General features: G+C 31.1%; 1 protein-coding gene across 1 annotated transcript in view; it reads left to right on the top strand.

Annotated features, from left to right (window-relative positions):
* LOC124360390 (zinc finger protein 37-like) overlaps positions 1–13,653 on the top strand; it is a 34,875-nt gene extending 21,222 nt beyond the window's left edge. Inside the window, 2 exon segments of the mRNA XM_046813993.1 lie at positions 2,974–3,765; positions 3,768–13,653. Coding sequence (XP_046669949.1) covers positions 2,974–3,765; positions 3,768–4,439 — 1,464 coding nt within the window. The 3' untranslated portion in view covers positions 4,440–13,653.
* Positions 13,654–25,809: the final 12,156 nt, after the last annotated feature.

The raw sequence follows: 25,809 nt of genomic DNA, 5'->3' as shown, positions 1-25,809 counted from the left end.
TACAAAAAAACGTCCTGCCCTAGGCCTGTATACCACGCATCACCTGCTCCTCCAGCTGCAATGTTGGTGTTTTAAATCATGATTATTAAATCGCCAATAAACTAAAAAAATACTATTAACACAATTAAGTATATAATCCTTCAGCCAATATACTTTATTTAAAATTACGGATTCGTTGGACATTAAATTGTCTGCCCGTACATTTGGCGAGTAACTCGGCAGACAATCCACCTGTACGCTTTGCATAGTTTTCTGTGGACAATATATTGTATGCCCAGGTTAAAAGGATTAGAAATACTATTATCCATAAAATTTTCTCTCGGAATGGTTATAAGGACTGTTTGAAAATCAATGTAATTCTTATTGAAAGAGCAGTGTTCGATGGTCAGTATTGATACTACTTGGAAAGCTCATTAGATTATATCTGGTGTAAATTTCAAGTTTCTTGGTGTTATGTCTCAAATTCTGTAAATTGTTTTAAGTAACAGTATTTTAAATTTATATTAATAATGCAGTTGCTTTTGCCTTTTGTAAAAATTATAGACAAAAAGGCTGCTTTGTATAGAAGGGAAGCATGGATGATAAACACATGTTAGGGTGGCTGATATCCAAGGTACACTACATTCCAAATTCTTGCGAACTCAAGCGCGTAACTTAAGTGACCCCATTTTTTTTATTAGTAGTCACTATATAAATAATATCCTACAATATGTCTTTACCACCAAATATCGTCACCCGTAACAAAAAATTGCTCTAAGTACTGAAACACAATTTTTCAGGAATGTATAAATAAAATTATGTCCCATTGTAAACTTTTTACCAGTTGTAGTCATGTATACATTTACATATTTTTTCCATCCATAAACAAATCCTTACTTCTTGTTTAATCTTTTTCAGATGATTTAAGTGAAAGTGTAGAAAATTATTTTTAAATTATGGCAGTTATGTTACTTTGTGTTTGGGGTGATGGTATAAGCCGAAGGAACTGATGGTAGTAATTGTCTTGAACAGTTAGATCAAATATAGGCATCTAGTGTACACACTTCATCCTGAAACTAAGACTATTTTGTTGTTTTAGTCAGATAAATTATTGATTTAATTCATTTACAAACTGAATGAGTTGCAGATATAAAATGTGTTAGAATTACTACTAATACAATTGTATTCTTTTAAGCTCTGCTGTTCTGAATTTATTTATTTTTTACCCTTTTACTGCAACCATGTTAAATTTTTTAGATGGACTCCGGTTTTGTGCATGTTGCAAGCACAATCCATGAGAAAATACTAAATCTGTTTAATATTTACATTGTAGCACTTCATTTTTTTCTCGTAAAGTGTGGTTTTATAAACATTTACTATATAATCTATAAATGTTATGGTTTACTGTATGTTGTCTTGAAAAGAATGAGAACAGAAAATTTTTGTTTTACCAACATTGAAACGCTTGTAAGAAAATTCCAAACAGCCAAAATGAGCAGAATATTATGCAGGAAAAAATATGCACTTAGTTTTTCAACAGAAATAAAGTTTTACTTTTTGCAATACATTTTCTAAAATAATGCTCAAGTTACAAAAATTGTAAACAGTAGGTTAAGTATTTTTTTTATATACCTTAGAGTAAGTATAAAATTCAAAAATAATTGTTATGTTATATTGTGAGAAGAATACCCTATTAGAAAATAACAAAATATATAACCATAGCTAATAAAGATATAATTTTTAGAGATAAATAATAAAATAAAAATACTGTGGAAACAAAGTTTTAGTGAAAACCCAAAAAATGAGCTACAAATTAGGGCCTATACTGAATTTTTATATTTTTCAATATAGGAAACTAATTACATAAGGTAAACAAGTAGAAAATCAAAGTACTATGAGTAATACATTTAATATAACATAATATGTAACAGGCGCCCGTTGACTTATTTTCGCTAAAAATACTGTATAAAGTTTTTTGTAAAAATAGATTATTAAACATTTTATTTTTGTTCTATAGCATATTTTGTTGGAACAGATGTCTGTGAATAAACAAATATAAAATGTGTTGCGATATTATTAAAAATATAAACTAATATATGATGTAATCTGAAACCTAAACATAGGCTTCTTTTTTGGAAAGATAAAATGCAATTTGTAACTAAAATGAAGCTATTATTTGCATTTTTTTACTGGCCTATATGCTATTCATTATTTTTTCTTAGAAAAAAAAACACCAGAATTATAATAAAGGCAAACTGACTGGACATCTGTTCTAGGAGAGAGAAATTGCTTCCAACTTCGTTTTGAAACCGTTGCCAACCATGCAGCAAAAAATACCTTCTTGACAATTCTTTCAATGCATTAGATTTTCATCTTTAAGCTGATATTTTTTATTGAGACCCATCAAATTATAAAGGAGTTTATTATGTTTTCTCGAACTATGTATTTTATGCAATGTACTGGGCCTGATGTCAGGGTTTGGGAGAATGGTTATTGTACACAAATTAGAACATGGAATTAAATGGCAGTTATAGTGCTGAAAAGATAATTAATTTGTGCATTTGGCAATGGTGTGACAGTTACATCAAATCAATCCTGTGATTGGTTAGAAATGATGTATTTGGTAGTTTCTTCAGAGTCTTTTCAAATATATTTTTGAAAACCGTTCACCACAATTGTTACATTACAGATGAAGACCTATAATCTGTAGTTTATAACTTCCTGAATACATTACATTGGCATAAATATCATCCAGATATCTTGCCAATAAATAGTACTTTTTTCCAAAAACCTTGAAGAGCATCTGAGATGGCGCTTCTACACGACACACAGCTACTTTGAAGCGCACTTGAGATGCTTAACACACTGCCAGGGTTAACATTTTCATGATCACTCAGTGTTAAATTAACATTGAAAGTTATAAATTTCGTATAGTATTTCTTTTTAAAGGAAGCAAATATTGACAGTAATGTATAATTGTGATTAATTTTGCAGCTATTGCACAGATCTGAGTGGATCGAAGAGAGAATGGATGTTCAAGATCTGCTTACTGGAGTTGAAGCTGTCTATTCTGACAATGAATCTGGTGAAGAATATGAAGAAGCAGCTTCTGTCAGTATATTTCCTATTACAGTGACTAAAGTTGAAAAACCAAAACCTGAAAAAGTAAAGAAGCAAGACTTAAACAGGTTCAGCTACCCTTGTGAACATTGTCCCAATGTTTACTCTAACCGGGGAGCTCTCTGGCAGCATTCTGTTGCAACACACTCTGTTGAAAAAACATGTGAATGTAAAATCTGTGGTAGAAAATTTTATCGTAATTGTAGTTTAGCATTGCATCTCAAGAGCCATTCTGAGGAGGAATATTGTCAATGTAAAGAATGTGGTAAGTCGTTTAACAGGTTAGCCAACTTGGAGAGACATATGAAAGTACACACCGAAGCAGAGCAGTTCCCTTGTCCTAGTTGTGATAAGGTATTCAGGGACAAAGCCAACCTCCTGCGCCATGCAGTAGTCCATGCAGCTCCTAAGATGTTCCAATGTGAGATCTGCAACAAGTCGTACAAGAGCCAGGATCATCTAGACGTTCACTTCCAAAGTACTCATGCTCACACGGAAACTTCTCTTGCCTGTTCAACTTGTGGTGATGTTTTCAAGAGTTTTGCTGAGTTGATGCAACATGATGCGACCCACACGGCAGAAAAACCTCATCTGTGTAAGATGTGTGGATTAACTTTCACAGACAAAAACATTTTGCGAAAGCACATGATGAGTCATACGGGTGTGAACGGTTGACTTGCACAACTTGCGGCATTGACTTTACCCAGAAGTCATCACTTCTCAGGCATGTGAAGCGGATGCATCCACAAGACGGTGATGACTCACTAGATCCCTCCCTACTGCTTGACGATCAGAACTCTGGCTTGGACACTCGTGAGGGGTCGTCTGATAACAGTTCTGTTCAGGACATGGATCAAGAAGAGGCTGAAAACGGTTCGACCTCCACAGTAGAGATAAGGAAAGCACTTGGATCCCCGATTAAATCTGGTGGGATAAACTTGATTGAGCAACATAAAATAATTGACAGTCAGATGACTATTGTTGAAAATCACAAAATAAAAGTTGACAGAAATGAAGTGAAACCCATATCTGTGATGAATAATAATGTTCATGTGAACTTAAAACCAAAAATTAAATCCTCAACAGATACTTCATGTAAAGAAATGCTAAAAGTAGAGGAAGTAACTAGTGAAGAAAACTCTATAAATACAAATTCAACTAATGTGAAAGAGGAAAGAGTTACTGAAGAAAAAGATCAAGCCAAACCTAATAACAATGTTATTGAAGATTCAGTTCTATCTTTAGAGCTCAAGCAGCAGACAAAATCTGACATATCTGATCCGCTTTCTTCTGTGGATATCAATATAATGCATACACCAGTTGTAAAACTGGAAACTTGACTTTCATTCATTTGTTAAAATAATTAAACAAATTAAGTTATTAGTATGGAAGGAAAGCAAAATGTAAGTTATACGTACAGTAGAGATATTCAGTTCTGTTTTTAGTAAGAACTTTTATATTGATCGCGTAAGTTGTTTTTCATGTAGTTGACAAAATTTATCTTATAGGTATGCGTGATTAGATTTTCTATTTTAGAAAATATTTTTTTAATGCTTGCACAAGCTAATGCACTATTTAGGTGTAATTTTCCGTTACTGCATGACTATTATTTTTAAGATATAACGTAAAGATTTAACTTATTTTTAGCATTATCATAGATGGTATGGTATAGTACCATTTTGATTAATAATGATTTACAGTATTTATTTGCTTTATTGTTTTGTTTGTTTTCTCATTTGATATTTTGCTGAAAAACTTATGACATGACATTAAATTAGCTTTCATAAGCTAATACACATTGTATTCAGTTTAGTGTACTGTATTATTAGATAAATAATGTTATTTATTTAATTGCCTAAGTTAAGTTAGTTATTAATTAATTGTTCTTATATGTTTTACAGTAGTGGCCTACTGATCTCTTTTTCCAAAAAGAAAATATTTATTATGTATTATTTATTAAGTTAAGACATCATTTTACAGATAATTGACTGGTATTTTAAAACATGGCTAAGTATTGAGGAAAAGGATTAAAAATTTGTAGTGTGTAATTGTAAGCACTGATGCAAATGTTATAATTAATAAAAACAGTGAAATAATCTGTTGATTTTAGATAGTTACTAAACAGTAATGAATCTAACCCTTTGAGCATAGGATAAATTAAAATTTGATTATAATGTGACAAAAAGGAAATAATATACAAAGTGGTGTTTAACCCTTTGAATGCCAGTGTCTGTGACAGACGATTCATGTTTCAATAATATTCAATGTTTTAATTTTTAAACTATTGATATAAGGGAGTTTTGTATTGTTTTTCTTCCTCTTCTGTCTGTGGATATCTGTGTCATTGTGACATAAGTTTGGTCTTGAGAGTTGATGAGTAGTGGTCAAATCTAGTATCAATCCCTAGTATGTTTATACTGAGTTTATCATAATCTACAATGTTTTGAGGACCGTGTTTTTGTATAAACAAGCGTAAAGAGGTTATATTACTATTATTGCTACTTTTTGTTGCACAAAAACACTGCAGCTTTTTTTGGGCATTGTTTTTATTGTGTGTATTGTATTTGCAGTAATGTACCATTTTACTGTAGGAATGAATAAAAAAAAACTTTGCCAATGATGATAATCTTCTGTTACAAGTAGATGAAAGTGTAAATTCTTTATTTTTCGTCAGCAGTAATCTGGCATGGAAATTACAGGCAATCAAGAAGGTGAAATGATGTAAAATTTTCAGAGGATGAACAAAACTAAGATTTGTTGAAGAGTAAAAATCAATTATGCACATAACTATTCTTGCATGATATTTTATTAAAAATTAAAAAAATTTTGTCCATAAAGATTTTTTATGTCCGGTTGACAATAAACAGGATAGGAGTAGGTGTGGCATAACAGGCTTCACTGAAATTGCCTGCAAAATTTCAAATATGTAGCTAATTTAATTCAAGATATCGTTAGACAGACAAAATTAAAATCTTTCCTGTGCCTTAAGTGATAGGCTTCGCTAACTCTCAGTCTATAAATATGTTTATAATCATATACATTATGGTCTCCAAACCATTTTCAATAAATTTATGATAAAAAAATGTAGGTCAGTTGAACTTTCGTGTAATAACCTTTTTTCAAACTCTTGCATTTTGGAGTATTTTACCTTGTAACAACACTGTATTATGTTTTAATGTGAAGTATATATGAAACATGGTTTGTTTTTTACCTTTCCTATGGTACAGTATAAAAAATATAGGATAAACACAAAATTGGTTCAAACTTAAATTTATAAAAAAGAAAGAAATATTTTCAATACATAAAAAACATTATTCTGAATTAAGTGTTATTTAAACATGTGTCATATTCTTCACAAAATTACCAAAATAGCAAACAAATTTATAAAAATCTATATGCTTGCAGATTTACAAAATATGGCCCTTCATTTTATGTATGACTGAAAAATGGCTGTGGCACTCAAAGGGTTAATTTACAAAAAAAAACCCAGAAAACTTTAGAATATATTATGTCTACAAATTTCTTAACATTTACATTAATGATGTGTTGTATACTAGTAAAAAATATTTAGCAAAATTATGCAAGTCTAAAATATATATATATTTATAAATATCAGTATCAGTAGTGGAATTCTTCTGTTAACAAAGTTTGTGAAAAAAAACCGATTTAGGTATATTTTTATATTTGATGGCTTCTTTTTTTTGAATGAACAGTTAAACACAATACTATTGCTTATCAGAATGTGTTTTGATTTTGTTTTAGCAGATCATGTAATCTGTTCCTCAGATAGGAACAAAATTAATTCAATAATAAACCATTCAAATAGTAGACTTAAACTTTTAACAGCATAATGAATATAGTACTTTTGTTTATACACCACAAATGTAATCATCCAAACTTGATATAACTAATTGACCAAGGACAGTTGACTAAATTTTAAGACAAACCCAAATTTTGGAATTATATGCGAGTTCTCTTCTAAGGTTTATATGTCTTTCTTTCATTCACAGAGTGTGTTAAATAAACCGTTTTGGGCATTGCATCTTGTCCACATTTTTTAACAGTATTTCATTAGTGCTAAAAATGGCGCACGCCATATTGTGGTAAATTGGGTCATCACCTTGTGCAAAAAATGAGCAATTTGTGTTGTTGAAATTAGGTTGAATAAAATCAGTACAGAGCATTTTAAAAGCCAAAAATAATGACAGTATTTTTAGTAATCATATTTATTAAGTTTTATTATATGCAAAGGCAATTCTAATTCCCTTGTTGTAGAAATAGATAATAATTCAAAAAATGTGAGATAGCAGGATACAGAAGTTCATAAACAAAGACAATTCCTTGAAAGAATACTTACAATCGGTTAAAATGCACTAATTATTTATAATGTTCTACATTTAAACATCACCCAAACAATATAATAATTATTAAAGAAATATAATTATTTTACCAACTCTTGAAACAATATTTAAAGTATTTTATTGCGTTAAAAATGTTTTAGAATATTTTAATTCTTGAATTTTATTTCAAAGCCATGTGAAATCGTCTAAGCATCAATGAAAAGTTCAGTATGGAAGGCATGCTGACATGGACAGTCACTTAGCATTCAATTAGTATTAATTATATTTAATATTTAGGATGTAACTATTTCAGAGAGTATACACATGGGTATTGGTGGCTAGAATTAATTTGTTATCATCAAATCTCTTTTTCCTTGTAGGCAGATTAAATTCAGTGAATTTGTTATGTATCTCCAACTCAAAGGTGATGTCACAACTGAATTAAATGCTTCCAATTAACTTTAGTTTTTTACGTTGTTTTGGGTAAATAGATGTACAATTTCGCTCAAGTCCTTACCTAAAATTGAAAAATTTGAAAATAGAAGGTGGCGTCATGTTCCATACAACTCCAACCATTGCTGCTAAAGAAATGGTGTGATAAATTTGATTAATTTCCAATTAGTTCAATCTTCACTCTGTTTCCATTTTATACTACCAGTTGTTTTATAACATTTCTTAAAAAGCAAAACAATTATGAAAGGAGTTCCTATTGCAAAATTAATGAAGCATCTTAAGCTGAAAATGAGCCCTTGTATTTGATGTTTATATTGTATTCTTTCTATTTGCGTCACGATTTTTCTGTTCTAATTTTGTAAGATGAATTAACACGTTTGCTTCGGTTAACTCACTGTCACACGTATCTTGTGTGATGTCAACCTTGCCAGTCACGGTGCTAAGATAGTAGTAGCTTTCTGTTGAGTTACAAACTTGCATAAGCTCTCTGGTCTGTCTTTCTGTATGTCAACTAGTGTTGTGAGGTGCTGCTATCTTTTAGTACACTCCAAAAACAGTTCCTTATCTGTTATCTAGTTCAATTAGCATGTTTAGAATCAAGATGTATCTATATATCAGACAATTATTACTAACTGTTCTTAACATGCTATTTATGCGATTGAATCGTTTGGATAACAACACTAGAACAAAATATAGAGTTCCACTACTTATGATATTTTTCGAGCTCAAATGAGATTTTAGTACTGTCATTTTATAAAAAATTTAATTTTTTAAAATGTTTTCTCACAGGCACAAGATACTCTATACAGTCCTGTCATGTTAATGTAAATGTTTAATTTCATCCATACACTTTCCAGCCTATTGAATAAAAATAACCACAATATAATAAAAGTTATGAGTATGAGTTAAGCAATGTATCGAATACATTACCATACACTTTACCACGGTTTAATTACAAAATTAAGTCATTATACAACTCACAAACTACAAAGCGTTAAACATTCATAAATTTAAGTGGCCAAGTAAAAACGGGTTTGCATTCCTTGTTTAAATCCATTATTGGCAGTGAATGATTTAGATAACATTACTGTTATGGATGTTAGTGTAGTTATGTGTTCAAAAGTTGCCTAACGTAATACTTCATATTGAAGTAGATATCAGATAACAAGTGTTCTTGCTCTGTAAGTGTAACGTGTTCTCGATGTTGAAAGTCTGTATAACTTTCCCCCTTAATCTTAATTTTTGTTTCTAGAAGAAACTTAAATATTAAAATAAACCAAGATGTAACTGTATATGTTGTAAACCATCATGATTCAGTCTAAATTTCTGCATAAGTTAATTATATTTAAATGCTAACAATTTATAAAATTTAAAACAATTCCAAAAAGAAACTTAATTATTTTTTTATAATCATAAATTTTTGGGTTTGTCCAATGACTTTTTTCTAAAATATATATAGTGAATAATTGACACCACTACTAGTTTAATTAATAATTTAGGATTGTTTATGTAATTATAAGATACATAATTTAGTCCTCAGATAAAAATTTTTAAGAAAGGATTGTTTTACTATTAGTTTATCATTTTCTCTGAACTTATATTGAAATAGCATATACAGTAGCTTTAATTTTGTTAAAATAATAACTTATGCTTAAGTGTGAGTAAATAAAATCTCAATCATGTTTTAAAGCACACCCTTTATCATGGTTTTCTTCAGATAACTTTGTGGTGCTTGAAATAGATGTAAGCATTTTAAAATGTTGTTGAAATATTAATATTTTATGTACAGAATATTACAGTGCTTTAAATACTACATAAATTAAATAGGGTTGGTTTGTTATTTAGTTATTATTTTATTCTTGTTTAGTCATTTAATACTTTTATTTCATGTAGAGTTAATTGATTGATTGTAATGAAACTATATTTATATTGTTTTGGGAAAGATGCATTTCATGATATTGTGACTACTTTCTAAGACAACTACTTATTAAATTAACTTCTTTAGACACATTTTCTTTATGAGTTCCTAATTATTTTTAATATTTTATCTTCCATTTAGTAGAATTCTGTTTTAAGAATACATTTATGCAATGCTGTATTGTGAAGACATGTTGTATAATTTTTCATGAACAACTCAATAATCTTTTTGAGTAGATACTACAGTTAATTTTAATAATTAATTTTCCTTGATTTCAATATTAATTGTTCTAACTACTTGTTTTGTTGCATGCTATTGATTTATTACTCAAGAATTTTGTCTTTCTTTGTTCTTTGATTACTTAATTATATAGATAGACAATGCAACAAAATAATTTGTGTTACATTAAAGATTATATATTAAAAATATATTTTTATTTTAAACCACTCTTCAAAATATATGACAGATTATTTGTTGTGTAGTTACTTTGTTTTGATTAATAGTTGCTTATTTCTGCATGAAGTATCTTATAAACATATTTAATGTTCATATTTTTTCTATAGCTTGCAACTATAGATATACTTTGTTTAGTAATCAAGCATTGGTATCTTTTTTCAATTAAATTTTAATGTATTATTTGTAAATGCATTTTGAAGTTTACAAATAATATTAGTACTTGTGTACACTCGGTTTTTAATTTGGTAGAGGAATGTTTCTCTCTATGAAGGTGCTCTTAAGGTAACATTTAGTGAGGTTTGTAAATATTTGCCTTATAAAAAAGCTTTAAATTTAGTGCACTTAAAATTGAATGAAACAAATTGTATGGGTTTTAAACTTTCTTAAGACTTCCACATTATACAATGATGATAATTTAAGCTTAGTCATCACATAGGGCAGCTAGCTGTCACAAATAAGAATAATACAGTTTCTAAGGTCTATTGTTTTAAGTATGCAAGTATTATTTATTGTTTTAGAGACTTGTAAATATCAGCACTCGTATTTTGTGGTAAAATTTGAATATTTTTGTATTGGTCAATGGTGCCTTTTCTACTTAATGCAGTACTATATAATAAGTAATTTACGTACTTTCTTGTAAATTTGTTTTCTTGAAAGAAACCAATTTTATGATATTTTTATTTTATAATGTCTGTATGTTGGTTCTGTCAACTTGTAATAATACAGACACCATAAAACGTTCAGTAAATCCTAAGTAATGTATATTTGTAAAACACTCTGACATGTAAATTTTATAATAATTTAATTTAAAACAATCAAGAATGAAACATGATCTTTTTATGAAATAGTAGTTGACCTGTAGATTCAAAGTTTTGTAAGCTTTGGTAAATGTTTTATTTCAGTTGGACTAAATAGTACATAATATGATAAATCTACCCAAATCTTAAAGACGTACAAAATGAACATGACTAGATAAACTAATCATGAATTTATATACAATGTCATTCTTAGCTGAATCTAAGTAAAACTCTGTATTACTAACCAAACTTTTCAATATTAACATAATAATTATGTATCTTTGTTATCTGGCAAATTATAATTGTAAGAAAGGATTTTTCATGATACTAATAGTAGTTTATGAATGATAGACAAAGTCTACTATATTAAATAAATTAAATATATTGAGTATTAAAATCAGCAAATTAATCCTCCTATTGATGTTAACTACTTAATGGTTTTTGACACTATATTACATTCATAGCGATTGCATAACTTGTGTCCCTGATGTAATATTATGCATTGTTATATTTTTCCTGTTTTATTCTGTTCAACATTCCTGTGACAACTGCATGTCACGCATGTAGTTCTGGTGTTTTATACTAGTCGTCAGTACTTCCTTTGTCCTATGTCATATGAGTGTTCAACTATAGTGAATTCACTATAGTTGAACAGTGCAGACAGCTACTGAGTGTTATTGTTGCATGTCACCCGTCCTGGAGTATTTTAGGTTTTATTTCTAGTTTTTACTGTGATGGAAATATCCATCACAAACAAAGGACTGGCTTTATTTGCGTGATAATGACACAGACATTTATAGTGAAAATAATTTAGTGGAATGTAAAAAAAAAACAAACATTTGAATAAAAAATATTCAAAATAACTTTTTTGCATAAAAAAGTAAACAACTCTCTAAAACTAAAACTCTAAAAATCTGTCTCTGTCTAAATCAGCAAACCAACATAGTTTAAGATACAAAAAGAAAACCGTTAAGTTGTCAACAGGTCAAATATTTGGTTGATTTAAAATTCACAGGATTGTATGTATGTATTGCATTTGTTAGAACAAATTGAATTTTCAATTACACATTTCCACCGTTACAATGTGATATCACAAAATGTGTCCATCACAAAACTTCAGCATATTAAAATTTGTTGACAAAAAAAGTCCTCTACTTTTAATATCCATCTTTAAACCTTGTCCACAAAATATGTTGTGAATAGTACTTGTTACAATAGGTCCTTAGGATCGCAGTGATGGGGATATTCACTTGCCCAGTCAAAACTAAATATGGTATGTTCTGAATTTAAAAATGTTACACTATTTGTGATAAAATACCAAAAATATATTTCAATCTGGAAATTTTTTACACGTTGGCTGTGCCAGACTTGCCAGTGCTCCATACACTGTTACGTGAAGCCAGAAACAATGAGTATATAGCCACAAAGATTGTGTTATCTACGTGTAATATAGCTAGACAGTTATTGTACAGTAAGTCAACACATTGACTGCAGAATACATATAATGGATTGTTTTACAGTTTTTCTTTTTAAAAGTTAGTTTTTGTTATGGCAAATCATCTTGTACATTCCTGAAGAAAGTTAACAGTATTTTGGAACTGTTTCTTTGTAATCTAAAGCTTATTCGCATTATAAAATTACTAAGATCTTTCATTCGTTTACATGGTTTGTGAAATGTTGTTATTTACATTTGAAATTTTTCACCTGGCGGAGCAAACATATTTATATATCTATATATATTCATTAATATGGCAAAATATTAATAATAACAAGAAAAATTATATGGGAGGGAATAAAATGAATTATTTCTCTTTATCATTTCCCTAATCATTGTAAGTGAGATAGTTTAAATCAAATTTAAGAAAAAAATAAGAGCATTATTTTGGTTAGTAATACAGGATGTTTTATATTTATGAAATCTTTATTATTAATAGGTATTAATATTCGGTTTACTGGAAATTTTCAAATAGTTTTTCATCAATATATATAATATAATAATGATAAGTTATATGTTTGGGAAAGACATTTTAATCAGTGATACAAACTATGTATTATACTATTTTGATTTTTTTTTTATCTTTCATTTTTATATTTCTCATCAAGATTTATCAGAAATATATAACTTATTCTTATCAATAGTTTTTATCAATCAGTTTGTAAATGTAATGGATTGAAATATCTAGTCTTGTTTACTTTTGCATAGTGTGTACTTGTATGGCAATTAAAATAGTTCAACTGATTAAATAAAGTATAAAATATTAAATTGATCAAATTCCAAATGATAAGTTGGTTCGACCAACCATATGCTTACAGAACTTATAACTTCTTTATCAAGATAGACTATAAAAGGTTATACATAACCTGAATTTTTGTAATTTGAATTGTTAATTTGTAGTTTTGGCTAATTCGTTGTTAACACAGTTTTTCTAATGCTGCATAGTATCCAAACTGTTCCTTACATACTTGTTTTGCTTAGTTATTTCATTGTTAATTTTGTATTGTATTCCACGAGATATTTTACTAGTTTAGATACATATTCTTTTTGTGTGGAGGGATATTTATAACAATAAAAATTATCATTTTATACATATTAAGGTATTTTATTTTGCTTTCCTGAAAATTATTACTATAGAAAAACTAAAATTACTGCTACTATATACTAGGATTATGCTCATTTTCCCTGTAATAGACTTTGTTAAGCAACCTTTTGGTTGGTGCTTGTTTCAAATTTTGCATATGTAGGAGCATTTCTAGTTCTAACGAATTCATGCATCATTCATAATATAGAAGTCCTGTCAGTCATCCTCAACTGAGAACAAGCACATAATAGACACCTTGTACAAGTGGACATGACGGAATAATACTAAACATGATATACGAGTTATCCTAGAAGAACTCTCCACACACAAAGAAAATTGCTCTTGCTAGGTAGCCACATCACATGCAAAGACATCAACATCCTTAAATTTTATTGGTCCAATTTACTTGACTCAGATTTAGACACCCTTATTCAAACAGGACTTGCTCACAATACTGCCCAACTATTCAAGATAAACAACTTCAAGATCAACACACAAAATTCAGTCTTACTTCAATTTCAAAAGAGACTACTGGTCTGAGAATCTCAATCAACAGAAAGTTTATTTGTCAAAAGAAGATTAAGGAACTATTTAAATCATAAATAATGTTAATTATAATGATAATTATTAACAACAATTGCAAAAGTAATGGACAAAGTTTTAGAAAAGTACTCAAATAAATGAACAATCATGTGGTATAATTTTGGAGAAATGCCTAACACCTGGTTGGTGATGGACGATCTACAGCACATTAAGACACAAAATGGAAACATACTTAATGTTTTGTATCCACAACAAAGAAACAGATAAATTTTCCTGACATTTTGCAATGTTTATTGATACAAAATATCAGAAAATTACATTTCAAGATCTGCAATCTGATAACTTTTTCAGGTGAATAACTAACCTACATACAACTACAAAATCTAGGTTAAAATGAACAAATCATACAGAAATGTGATACACATAAATCAGAAAACAAACTTGTTTGATTCCATGCACACTATCTGCATCCACTTATCTCAAATAATAATGATTATTATAACCTATACTATAAATATACGACAATATGTCTGTTCGCAGTGCTCGACCGCTGACAATTGGTTTGCTTGTTAAAAACAAATCAACAACTGATGTGATGTATCACTTGGTGTCAAATGTCATAGGGGTGAGATTTTGGGTTTCCTTTTTGACCTGAATAAAGTTATTGTCACAGTAAATTACACCACCCTGATAAAAAAAAACTTGTTCTGCAGGAATTAGGGCTCGGCACTTCAATGGTTTTCTTCCTATACAACCAGGACCAACACTAGCTATTTGGGTGCCCTAGGGAAAATACCCTTTTGCCACTACCTCACCCTTCACACAGAAATACTACCACAAAAACAGAACTTCTTCCATGGCATGTTTACGTAACGACACTTTAATACCAATGCAGCAGAATATTTCATGTTAGTGTATTTTCAGTAGAAAATACATTATTCCAAATAATGGAGCTATCACTTAATTTGTTGCAATTTCATTTTACTGAAATATGTCATAAGAGTTCACCTAAATCTGGATGTTTGGCTTTTGTGTAAGTCCAAGCTTTTAAGAAGGCATGCTAATGTATTTTAAATATGGAATTAAAGTTTACATCTTTGTTATAAGTAGAAATTTTTATCAAACTTGTAATTTTTCACTTCTGAAACATAGATTTTATTGTCTTAATGCTAATTCATTATAAAAGATATGATTATCTCTTAATCCCAAAGGTTTATAATTTATGTTTTAAAAAGTATAGTTTCTTATGGGAAAAAAACTCATACTGAATATAAAATATTAGCAACAAATATAGACAAAAAACAGTAAAACTAGATTGATGATCCACTGACATGAGCCAAAATTTAGACGAGTAGTAGGGATGGGGATATAACAACAGCGCAGCACAACTATCTCTAGCACAAAGCACCCACATTGTCACATAGAAAATAGCTATAAAGGTCTCTTACTGTAGTTCACAATGCATATACCCAATGTTCACGCTGACATTTCGATTAATATTCAAAGTAACATAAACACATCTTTTTGCTTGGTTAAGTACAGTAATTTATACGCAATTTTTATTTTTTTGCCATGCTTGATGGCTGCCTAGTTTGCTTAATGACTCTTGTATATGGCTCATCTCAAATAATACATTGAGGTAAACACAGTGGATGGCTCAGTTTACGTGAGACATTGCAGATCACTTATTGGTGTGATTGTTTATGGAGTGGCTCATAGGTCAGTACTCCATTCAGTGCAGTTTTGAAATAATCTATTAAATAAACTGTTATGCTGTCAAATGATATCTCCCTTTTTGTTGATATACAATGTTATACCCTACAAGAATTTACTATCAGTGAGTGCACTTTTTACTGGTTAGTAACTTGATGCAGTGGTTCAGCACATATTTCTCAAGCTAAATTCAAGATTTTTCTGTAATAATAAACAGCAATAAGGAGAATTTTATTCTGAATAAAGACAGCTCAAAACAACTGCCAAATGGAAGTTTTTGGATTATTTTTAGATGAGAATTTTAATTTTTAACCCATATGTCTGCTGAAAGATAAAATGCTCAGCAATGTTTCTTCTTTGACAGTTGTCTAAATTTGTTTATAAGGAAGTTTTTTTTATTGCAAACTATAGCAGAACGTAAAAAACTGAGAATACATGCTTTCCTTTCTGAAGGAAACAGGATTTTTCCGGACATTTGCCATCGTTCAGTGAAACAAGAAAACAGTAACACTACGTTTCGAGATCTGCAATCTGATCTCTTCTTCAGGTAAAGAACTAACCTAATACATAATTACAAACTAGGTTAAAAAAAGCAAATCTTACTAAAGCGTTGTGGCACGCCTAAGTCAGGAATCACAACCTACATGTTGTTGTCAACTTCACTAACACTAAAGACATGCACTTAATACAAAACTATACAAAACACTAATCATTAAAACTAAACTACGGAATATAGGTCACAATACGTCTTCACTCGTCTACTAACCACCTACGACTGGTTAGTAGACGAGTGAAGACGTATTGTGACCTATATTCCGTAGTTTAGTTTTAATGATTAGTGTTTTGTATAGTTTTGTATTAAGTGCATGTCTTTAGTGTTAGTGAAGTTGACAACAACATGTAGGTTGTGATTCCTGACTTAGGCGTGCCACAACGCTTTAGTAAGATTTGCTTTTTTTAACCTAGTTTGTAATTATGTATTAGGTTAGTTCTTTACCTGAAGAAGAGATCAGATTGCAGATCTCGAAACGTAGTGTTACTGTTTTCTTGTTTCACTGAACGATGGCAAATGTCCGGAAAAATCCTGTTTCCTTCACAATCCTTCCATCGTCAAAAATAACCTTTAAACAAAAAACTTTCCTTTCTGATTGCAAAAGAAGGCAATTTCATCAAGAATGTTAAATTTTCCTCTATATACATGTTTGGAAAGGTGTATATTTGTAAGGTCTTCTTCCTATTTCAAACCACAACAACCCACTTATATTAATTTCAGGATAATTCAAAAATATCAATACCTTTTCCACTCAACAAACTTGTATAAAAAAACATTTCTTTTATAATGCCACATAGTTGAACTAAGCCATTGAATATTTTAGCTCTGAACTTAAAAATTTTTAAATAACCCAAAACTTGAAATTATTACCTAAAGAAAAGTGCTATTATAGTGCCATGAATTTATTGCTGATGAAAAGCATTAGCATTATTTTTTGTTTTTAAAAGACTTGAGTATTTTATTTGTATTACACTTATTTACTTTGTATTGATTTTTAATTCGTGAGGATTTGTTTTGACTGGCTAGTGCAACTGTATTTCCTGTTAAGTTGAGCTTAATCAATGGTTATAAGTTTATGCTGATCCAATCCACCAGCAATAAGAAGTTTGCCACAAAGTACCGGGTCTAACTTTGTTTATACTATTTACCAACAACTCCCAGACTTAATTCAACATTTTATTACTAATACTGTTTGCTTAGTGTATGCCCATTACAATACAATGGGTGGTCTTCTCATAAATGCATAACACAGCCTAAAAGCTACCATAAAGTGGAATAATTTAGTAATAAATCCTTTCAAGAAAATTCAGGAAGCTTTTGCTATGATAAGAAGAGATTGCCGACAAACCTAATACTCCATGAACAACCAAATAAAATATATGTGTGCTTAAACTGGACAGTAAACTTACTTGAAATGAACACATCAACCAATGTTATGAATCAAGGCAAGGCAGGCACTTGTACATTGTGAAATTAATACAATGGAGGGAGCAAAAACTGTAATTTGTCACTATTTTAAATACAACTCAATATGAGCATACTCTATGGGTGAGTCATCAATGAGAAATCATCTCCTGCAAAAAAGACTACACATGCTTTTGGTGATTTGCGTTCACATCAAAACTCCCCTTTCAAACACGTGGAATTCTCACAATCACTATTCTGTATATTCCTGTACAGGAAATTATCATATAGAAGATTCATCATATAGAAAATTTAAGTTTCTCGCCTGATAATGAAATACATAAATACACACATGCCACGCTACAAGCTACCGCCACATCACATACAAGAATCTTTGAACAAAAGTTACTTATATCGGCCAGAATCTAATGAAGAATACCACAACATCTCAAAGCTCTGAAGAGGAATGAGTTCAAGAAAAGTCTGAATCTTCTTAACCAGTCACTCAATCTACACCTTAGAGGGAGTTTAAGGACCTATTGACAACTAACAGAAGAAATAAATTCAGCTTTGTCATTTGCTATATCATTATTGTATTTAACTCATTATTGTATTTAAAGTTCATGTAGTATTGACAATTCTTCAATCTTTTTATAAAAGGGTCTTCAGTATGACATCATGAGAGGTTTTTTGACTGTCACAATGATTTTGTAATTTTTGGCAGTATATGGCCCTGCAGTTTAACGATGAGGACCTGTTGATTACTATCGCCTTGACTTCCAAAAGGCATTTCACAAGCTCCCATTCGCTTCTTTTTGAGAAAGCTTCTGGGTTTTGTATTTTTCTCTAACCTTATTCGCTTGATCAAAATCCTACCTTCTGGAAAGAAGATTTAGAGTATGATTTGGTAGAGTTTATTCTGAGAGTTTCATTGCCAGTTCAGGAGTACTGCATGGCTCCATTTTGGGCCTTTATTTCATTCATAGGCATATCCAGGGAGGGGGGAATTTGGGGATTGTAAACTCCCCCCTCCTATTGATAGAAGTATATTTTAACTTGCGTTAAACTGAAAGTATACTTTGTAGTCCAACAATGTAACATAGTTCAGTTTTGTTTTAATTTTGATATTTTAACAGCTGACATATAGTAAACCACAAGACTCATGCTTCGTAAGTTTTCGGAATGACGAGTCCATCTGCAACCCACGGGGGTTGAGAAACATAATACAGACCTCGCACTTCGGTGTGAGCGATACAGTGAGCAAAGGCCATGAATGGCTATAATTTGTAATAGTCTTAATGCAGTTCTCATTGCTTTAGTTGTTAGGGCTTGTTGTGTATTAGGGAGTTGTGTTATTAATGATTACAGATAGTTGTAGTACTAACAAAAATAAAATATAATTGCAAACCTCTAGATTGCTGGTTTTACCTTTTAGAAATATTATAATTCTTAAAAGTGATTAAATTTTACTTGCTGTTACTGTCATACACTTCTCCGGCATTGTTTTAAGCAAAATTGTGTAAGACTCATTCAAAATTAGATGCTTATCAAAATGTGTTTAAATAGTTGACCTAACTATAAAAATAAAATAATGAACTTACAACCCTTTGGTGGTGAACTTCTGATATATCTGAGGTTATGAAATAACCCATTTAATTTATTTTATAACAAACTTTTGTCAAATGTTTTCAAAAACTGTAAGTTCATAATCAATCCCTAGCCAGTTTAGATACCACGCTATTAAAATTGTCATGTTGAATTGTGATTGCTTTTCTTACAGTCTGTTTCAATCTTGGCTTGACACCTAAAGGTTTACAGCCTAAATTTTCCTGTGTTTGCTTTTCCAATCGAATTAAGAAATGATGTATTTTCCTTCGCAAGACAAACTAGTTTTCAACTCACTAGCTTTGTTCTTGGATTATACAAAAATTTATCTAAAGAACATAGTAACAAACTTTGTTCTCTGTTGGAGCTTCTTCGAGATGAACCGGAGTTTGTAAATAACGTATACTAGAATGTAACCATCTAATGAAAACTAAACTTGAACAACTTTACAAAAAACTCAGTAACCTTTATATGAATACAACTGAACCGAATAAGGTCAATTTAAAAGATAGCTACAGTTATAAAGATGTGAACATAAAAACTGACCCACCAGGGACTATCAACATAATCTCCAAAAACGATACTACAAGACAATTGGCAGAACATTTCACTGTGAGTTCTAGTGTGGATAAAACTGTGGATATAAACAACGAACAAAATTGCATGGTAGCTTCTAACATACTTAACCTGTCCAAATATGATTTGAATTCCGAAGGTGTTTCTGTTTTATCCAAAGGATTAACTTTCTCACCAACACCAAAGTTCAATCATATGGATTTTCTTGCTGAAGCCCCCGCTTTTGCGCGTAATATAAGGCTAAAGTTTCATTTTCTACAAAACACAATGAATGATAATAAAATCCCAAATTCAGTTGCTAAGTTCAAACCGAAGTCAAATTGGACCCCTCCTAATCTACCTCCAGATCATCCGATTGAACAATTCATAAATGTCATCTTATCTTACTTACTTGATACTTGATACTTGTATTCTTCGTCAATGGACGGATTTCCCGTATAGACTGCGTCAAAAGTAAAAATGTTCATGTCAAATAGTTATAAAATTTACAATATTTACATTTCTGGCGGTGGGTCACCCAAACAGTGGCTTTTCTTCCAGCTCCTTTAAGGAATAAAGCGGCCTCCTTATGAGCTCTTCATGCAAGGCTGTCTTGAACTTGGTATGCTCAAGATGTCTCACACTTATCGGTAGCAAGTTAAACAGCTTTTGACCATACCTAGGGAAACTCCTTAGTGTACCGGAGAGTCGGCATCGTGCGATGTTTAAGTCCCGGGCTCTGCGAGTGTCATAGCCGTGGATGTCGCTTCTGGAGGGAATACTGAAAGACTGCTCCCGTACCTGCAAGATGGAGTTGTAGACGTACTGGCTGTAGACTGTAAGGATATTCAGGCGGATGAAAATTGGCCGGCAGTGTTCCAAGTATCCTGAAGAGGTTATAATTCTTACAGCTTTCTTTTGCAGCTTCAGCACGTCTTCACAGGCTCCAGAATGACCCCATAGTATCAGTCCATATATAATGTGGCTTTGGAAGAGTGCATGATATGCTGTTTGTAAATAGGGCTCCGTTACCTGGTTCCTTAATTTCCTGAGGAGGCAGAGCACTCTGGAGAGTTTGACACAGACCTGAGAAACATGTGCCGTCCACGTCATTCTTCGGTCCAGATAAAAACCGAGCAATTTTACGTTATCATTGGTTTGGGAGCCTATGTCTCTCTTGAGTGTGCATATCAGGTGCTGGGTTTTGTCTGGGTTTAACTGCAAATGGTTGACTTCAAACCATTGTTTTGCCCTGTCCAGTAACATTATTGCATCCTGCCTCACTCTGTTTAAATCTTTCCCTCTTGTTGTTAAGGTTGAGTCATCTGCGAATAGGAGAGAGCGACCCTCGAGTTCCAGGTCATTGACCAGTATGAGGAAGAGTAAGGGCCCCAGAACAGAACCCTGAGGCACTCCGTGCTTGACCAGCAAGATCCCCGACTGCGCACCCTCCAGAAAGACGGCCTGTTTCCTGTTTAGCAGATACGATGCTAATGTCTTGTGGACCGTAGAACCTATTCCATAGTGAGACAACTTCTGGAGCAGTAGTTGGTGTGATACGCAGTCGAACGCCCTGCTGAGATCGCAGAGTGTAAGCGCCATTGATTCACCCTCCTCAAATGCCTTGGTTATTTGTTCAACTAGTGATAATATTGCCGTAGTAGTGGAGTGGCATCTCCTAAAACCATGCTGCCCCACCATGAACAGGTTTTTTCTTCAAAGTATTTCACTAGCTGAATTTTCATGACACTTTCCATGACTTTGGCCAATACCGGGATTATCGATATCGGACGGTAATTTGCCAGTTCTTGATGGTCGCCCTTCTTGTAGATGGGGATCGTTCTAGATATTTTCATGTAGTCAGGAAAAACACCAAATCTTAGGCAGCAATTTATGGCTTTGCATAGAGGGTCAGCTATAGCGTCGATGACGGACTTCAAGACTTCACCCGACATGCCGTAAACATCCTGACTTTTGGAGGACCTAAAGTTCTTCACTAAAGCGGTAATTAATTTGGGGCTTACCTCTTCCCATTCCATAAGTGTGCTTCGATATCGAATTTGTCACATCATGAATTCACGGATTCCTTAAAAAGTAATTTCAATTTAACAGCAGGAGAAAGAAAAGCTATAACATCTCTTAGGAATAATAAAGACATAATAATTTTACCAGCAGATAAGGGCAACACAATAGTACTTCTAGATCTTGATGATTATATTTTGAAATTAAGAAACAATTAAATGATACAAAATTTTACAAACAAATCCATTATGACCCAACTGAACGTTTTAACAATGATATTAAGCAATTTCTCGCAGTTGAGGGACCAAAAGAAGATATAAGTCAAGAAACATTAGCTCTCCTAACTCCTGATGTACCAAGAACCCCTGTCTTCTATATTTTACCTAAAATTTATAAGGAAACAAGGCCACCACTAGGGAGACCGATAGTTTCGGGTAATGGTTCTCCAACGGAAAGAATCTCCAGCTTTATCGATGACATTTTGCAGCCAATGGTGAAAAATTTGAAGTCACACATCAAGAACACTGATCACTTCATCACAAGACTGAATGAAATGAAGCAACCCATTCCCAGCGATGTAATTATGGTTACCATTGATGTCCAGTCTCTATACACAAACATTCCTCACAATTTGGGCGAAGAAGCAATTCATAGTTTTTTAAGCAATAGACCTAAGCAAGCCAGTCCCAGCACAAAATTTATAATGACATTACTTAATTTTATTTTAACTATGAACAACTTTAAATTTCAAGATAAAAATTACCTCCAAATTAATGGAACAGCTATGGGCACCAGGATGGCACCTGCATATGCTAATCTATTTATGGCAAAATTAGAAGAAGATTTTTTGAATTCTCAATCCTGCAAACCTCTTGTATGGTTGAGATTCATTGACGATATTTTTATGATTTGGAATAATAGCTTTGAACATTTAAAAGAATTTTTGGAAAATCTGAACAAATTCTCTATTTTGAAATTTACCTGGAAGTTTTCTAAAGAAATCATAACATTCTTGGATGTAGATGTTTTTATTAAATCTGGATTTCTCAAAACAAAAATTCATATTAAAGACATTAACACAATGGATTATCTACATTTCAACAGCTGCCATCCTGTACATGTAAAAAAATCAGTACCAAAGGGTTTATCAGTTAGGGCCAAAAAATTATGTACTGATATTGCAGATTTTCAAAATTATCTAGAGAAACTTGGAAATGCATTTGTCAAAAGAAAATATCCTTAAAAATTTATAAATAATCAAATTAAACACTCTAATGTTCATAAAATCCAAAATAATGATGATGTAAAATTTATAACAAAATATTTTCCTGGTTTATATAAAACAAACAATATTCTAAGAACGGCACACAAAATTCTTGAATCTTCACCAATTACTAAAAACTTTTTCAAAACCACCCAGGCTAGTGTTTCGTAGAAATACTAACCTGAAAAATCTTCTGGTACGGCCCAAATTGCCACCTACTGACATTCAAAATTGAGAAAAGAAGAAAAGTGTTAAGTGTCAACCCTGTAAAGACAAACGATGTAATACTTGCAAAATTATAAAATCGTCCAATTTTATACCAGTAGTAAAACAAAAGAAACTTACCCTATTAGAGGAGAAATTAATTGCAAAAGTAAAAATGTAATTTATCAATTAACATGTAAAAATTGTACAATGGATTATGTTGGATTGACAACAAATCCATTGCACATAAGAATGAATAATCATCGTTGTTCGTCTAAAAAACAGGATGAAAAATTGGTTTCACAACACGCATTAGGCCACCAACAAAATTTTGAACAATGTTATTCATTGAAAGGTATTTGCAAAGTACCAGAAGATGGAAACAAAACTTACTTAGAGAATTTAGAACAGGCACATCAGTTAATATTAAAATCAAAAGTACCCTTTGGTCTGAATAAAAAATGAAATGATCAATTGTTTTTGTTATTATAATTTTTTCTAAATTCTTTCTCTGTTCATGATATTTCTCTTTGGTGTGTTAATCACATGTTCAAAAATTCCTGTTTATTTATTAATAAACATTTGCATAGATAAATAAATAAATAAACAGGATTTTTTTAACATGTGATTAACACCAAAGAGAAATATTATGAACAGAGAGAATTTAGAAAAAGAATTTTGAAAAAATAATAACAAAAACAATTGATCATTTAATCTTTTATTCAGACCAAAGGGTACTTTTGATTTAAATATTAACTGATGTGCCTTGTTCTAAGTAAATTGTTTCCATCTTCTGTATATATATATATATATATATATATATATATTATATATATATATATATATATATATATATATATATATATATAAATGAATGTTTGTGTGTTTGTCCTTTATGGAATCGTACACTATTTGACCGATCATTATGAAAATTTGAATGTATATTATGTACTTTTTGACGGAGAAGGTTTATATGCTATACGGTACTCATTTATAAAACTCGCCACGAGGTGGCGCTGCAAAATATAAAAGTTTTCAAAGCGCCTGCACATTATAAACTGCAACTACAAGACAGTTACGTATATTAATTTGCCAAAGACTATTTGAAGGCACTAAGTTAGAATTTAATATAATATGTTTGTCTTTATGATAAATATATGGTTGAACTTAAAGCTTGACTGTTAGACCGCGTTATAATAAAATACGTGTACGTGTATAATGGCTTTATAATAAGCATACACAGATTTTCTTGATCGCGACAAGGCAAACTCTACATCGGTGTTAGGAATATAATGCACTTGAACCAGAAGTGCAAATACATGGCCAAGGCTTACGTAAAGCGTGCGAAGCCGCGGAAAACAGCTAGTAATCTATAAAAATACATGTCAATTTATATCCCAATTTTTTTATTATGGATAACATGGTTTTAAATTAAAAAAACATTTAAATCTCAAAAACACATTATTTAAGTAATACAAATACACGCCCACATTTTAAAGTGAAATATATGTAAAATATATGTATCTTGAATGCCCTTATTAGAACGTATATAAATTCTAGGTAAAAGGTTGATGATGTGTCTTCTAGTTTTTAAGATATAACCATTTTCCCGAGCGCATGTTATTCTCATTAATACAGCGTCATATTCTTAAAATATTTTGTGTTATTGAGCAGTCGGGTCAAAAAGGCACATTTTTCTTATGTTATAGCCGTTCTTGTAGAGAATAAAATATGAATTATAATAATGCTCTAATACGGCTGTCAACCCCCACCTTTAGGTCATCCTAGATACACCTATGATTTTATTTTATTTTAAAGAAATAGCGTATAGGTACTCTAAAATATAATATCAAAGTTAATGTTCATATTCAAATTTATATACAAACCACTTCTGCAATCAACCATCAATATTCTACTGCAGGATTGTGTAAAATTAATCAGTTTTCACTAAACCTTATCAAACCTTTACTCATGAAACTATTCCGTTGTTTTTTTTTGTATGCTATTGAGACAACTGCAATGAAATGGACTAAGCAACACATCGTACAGCATCTTGGTAAATTGTGCTCAAGATATTCTTATTCTTGATTCGAAGCTGTTTTGAGTAGGCCAATGTTGTATGGAATACAGATAGAGGTTACAAATATACGAGAATTAACAATTGAGGCTTACAAATGAGACTATATTAATAGAGATAAATACATATGTGCATATTGCAGATAGAAAAGTACCCAAATTAAAGTTCAGATCACATGATCACTCGTAAAGGTTAACATTAAATTTGTACTACTAGTAGCATAATTA

Source organism: Homalodisca vitripennis, chromosome 1 (assembly GCF_021130785.1).
Source record: "Homalodisca vitripennis isolate AUS2020 chromosome 1, UT_GWSS_2.1, whole genome shotgun sequence".
Classification (NCBI taxonomy): domain Eukaryota; kingdom Metazoa; phylum Arthropoda; class Insecta; order Hemiptera; family Cicadellidae; genus Homalodisca; species Homalodisca vitripennis.
The sequence above is the reverse complement of the archived record's forward strand: the minus strand, read 5'-3'. Positions and strand labels throughout refer to the sequence as shown.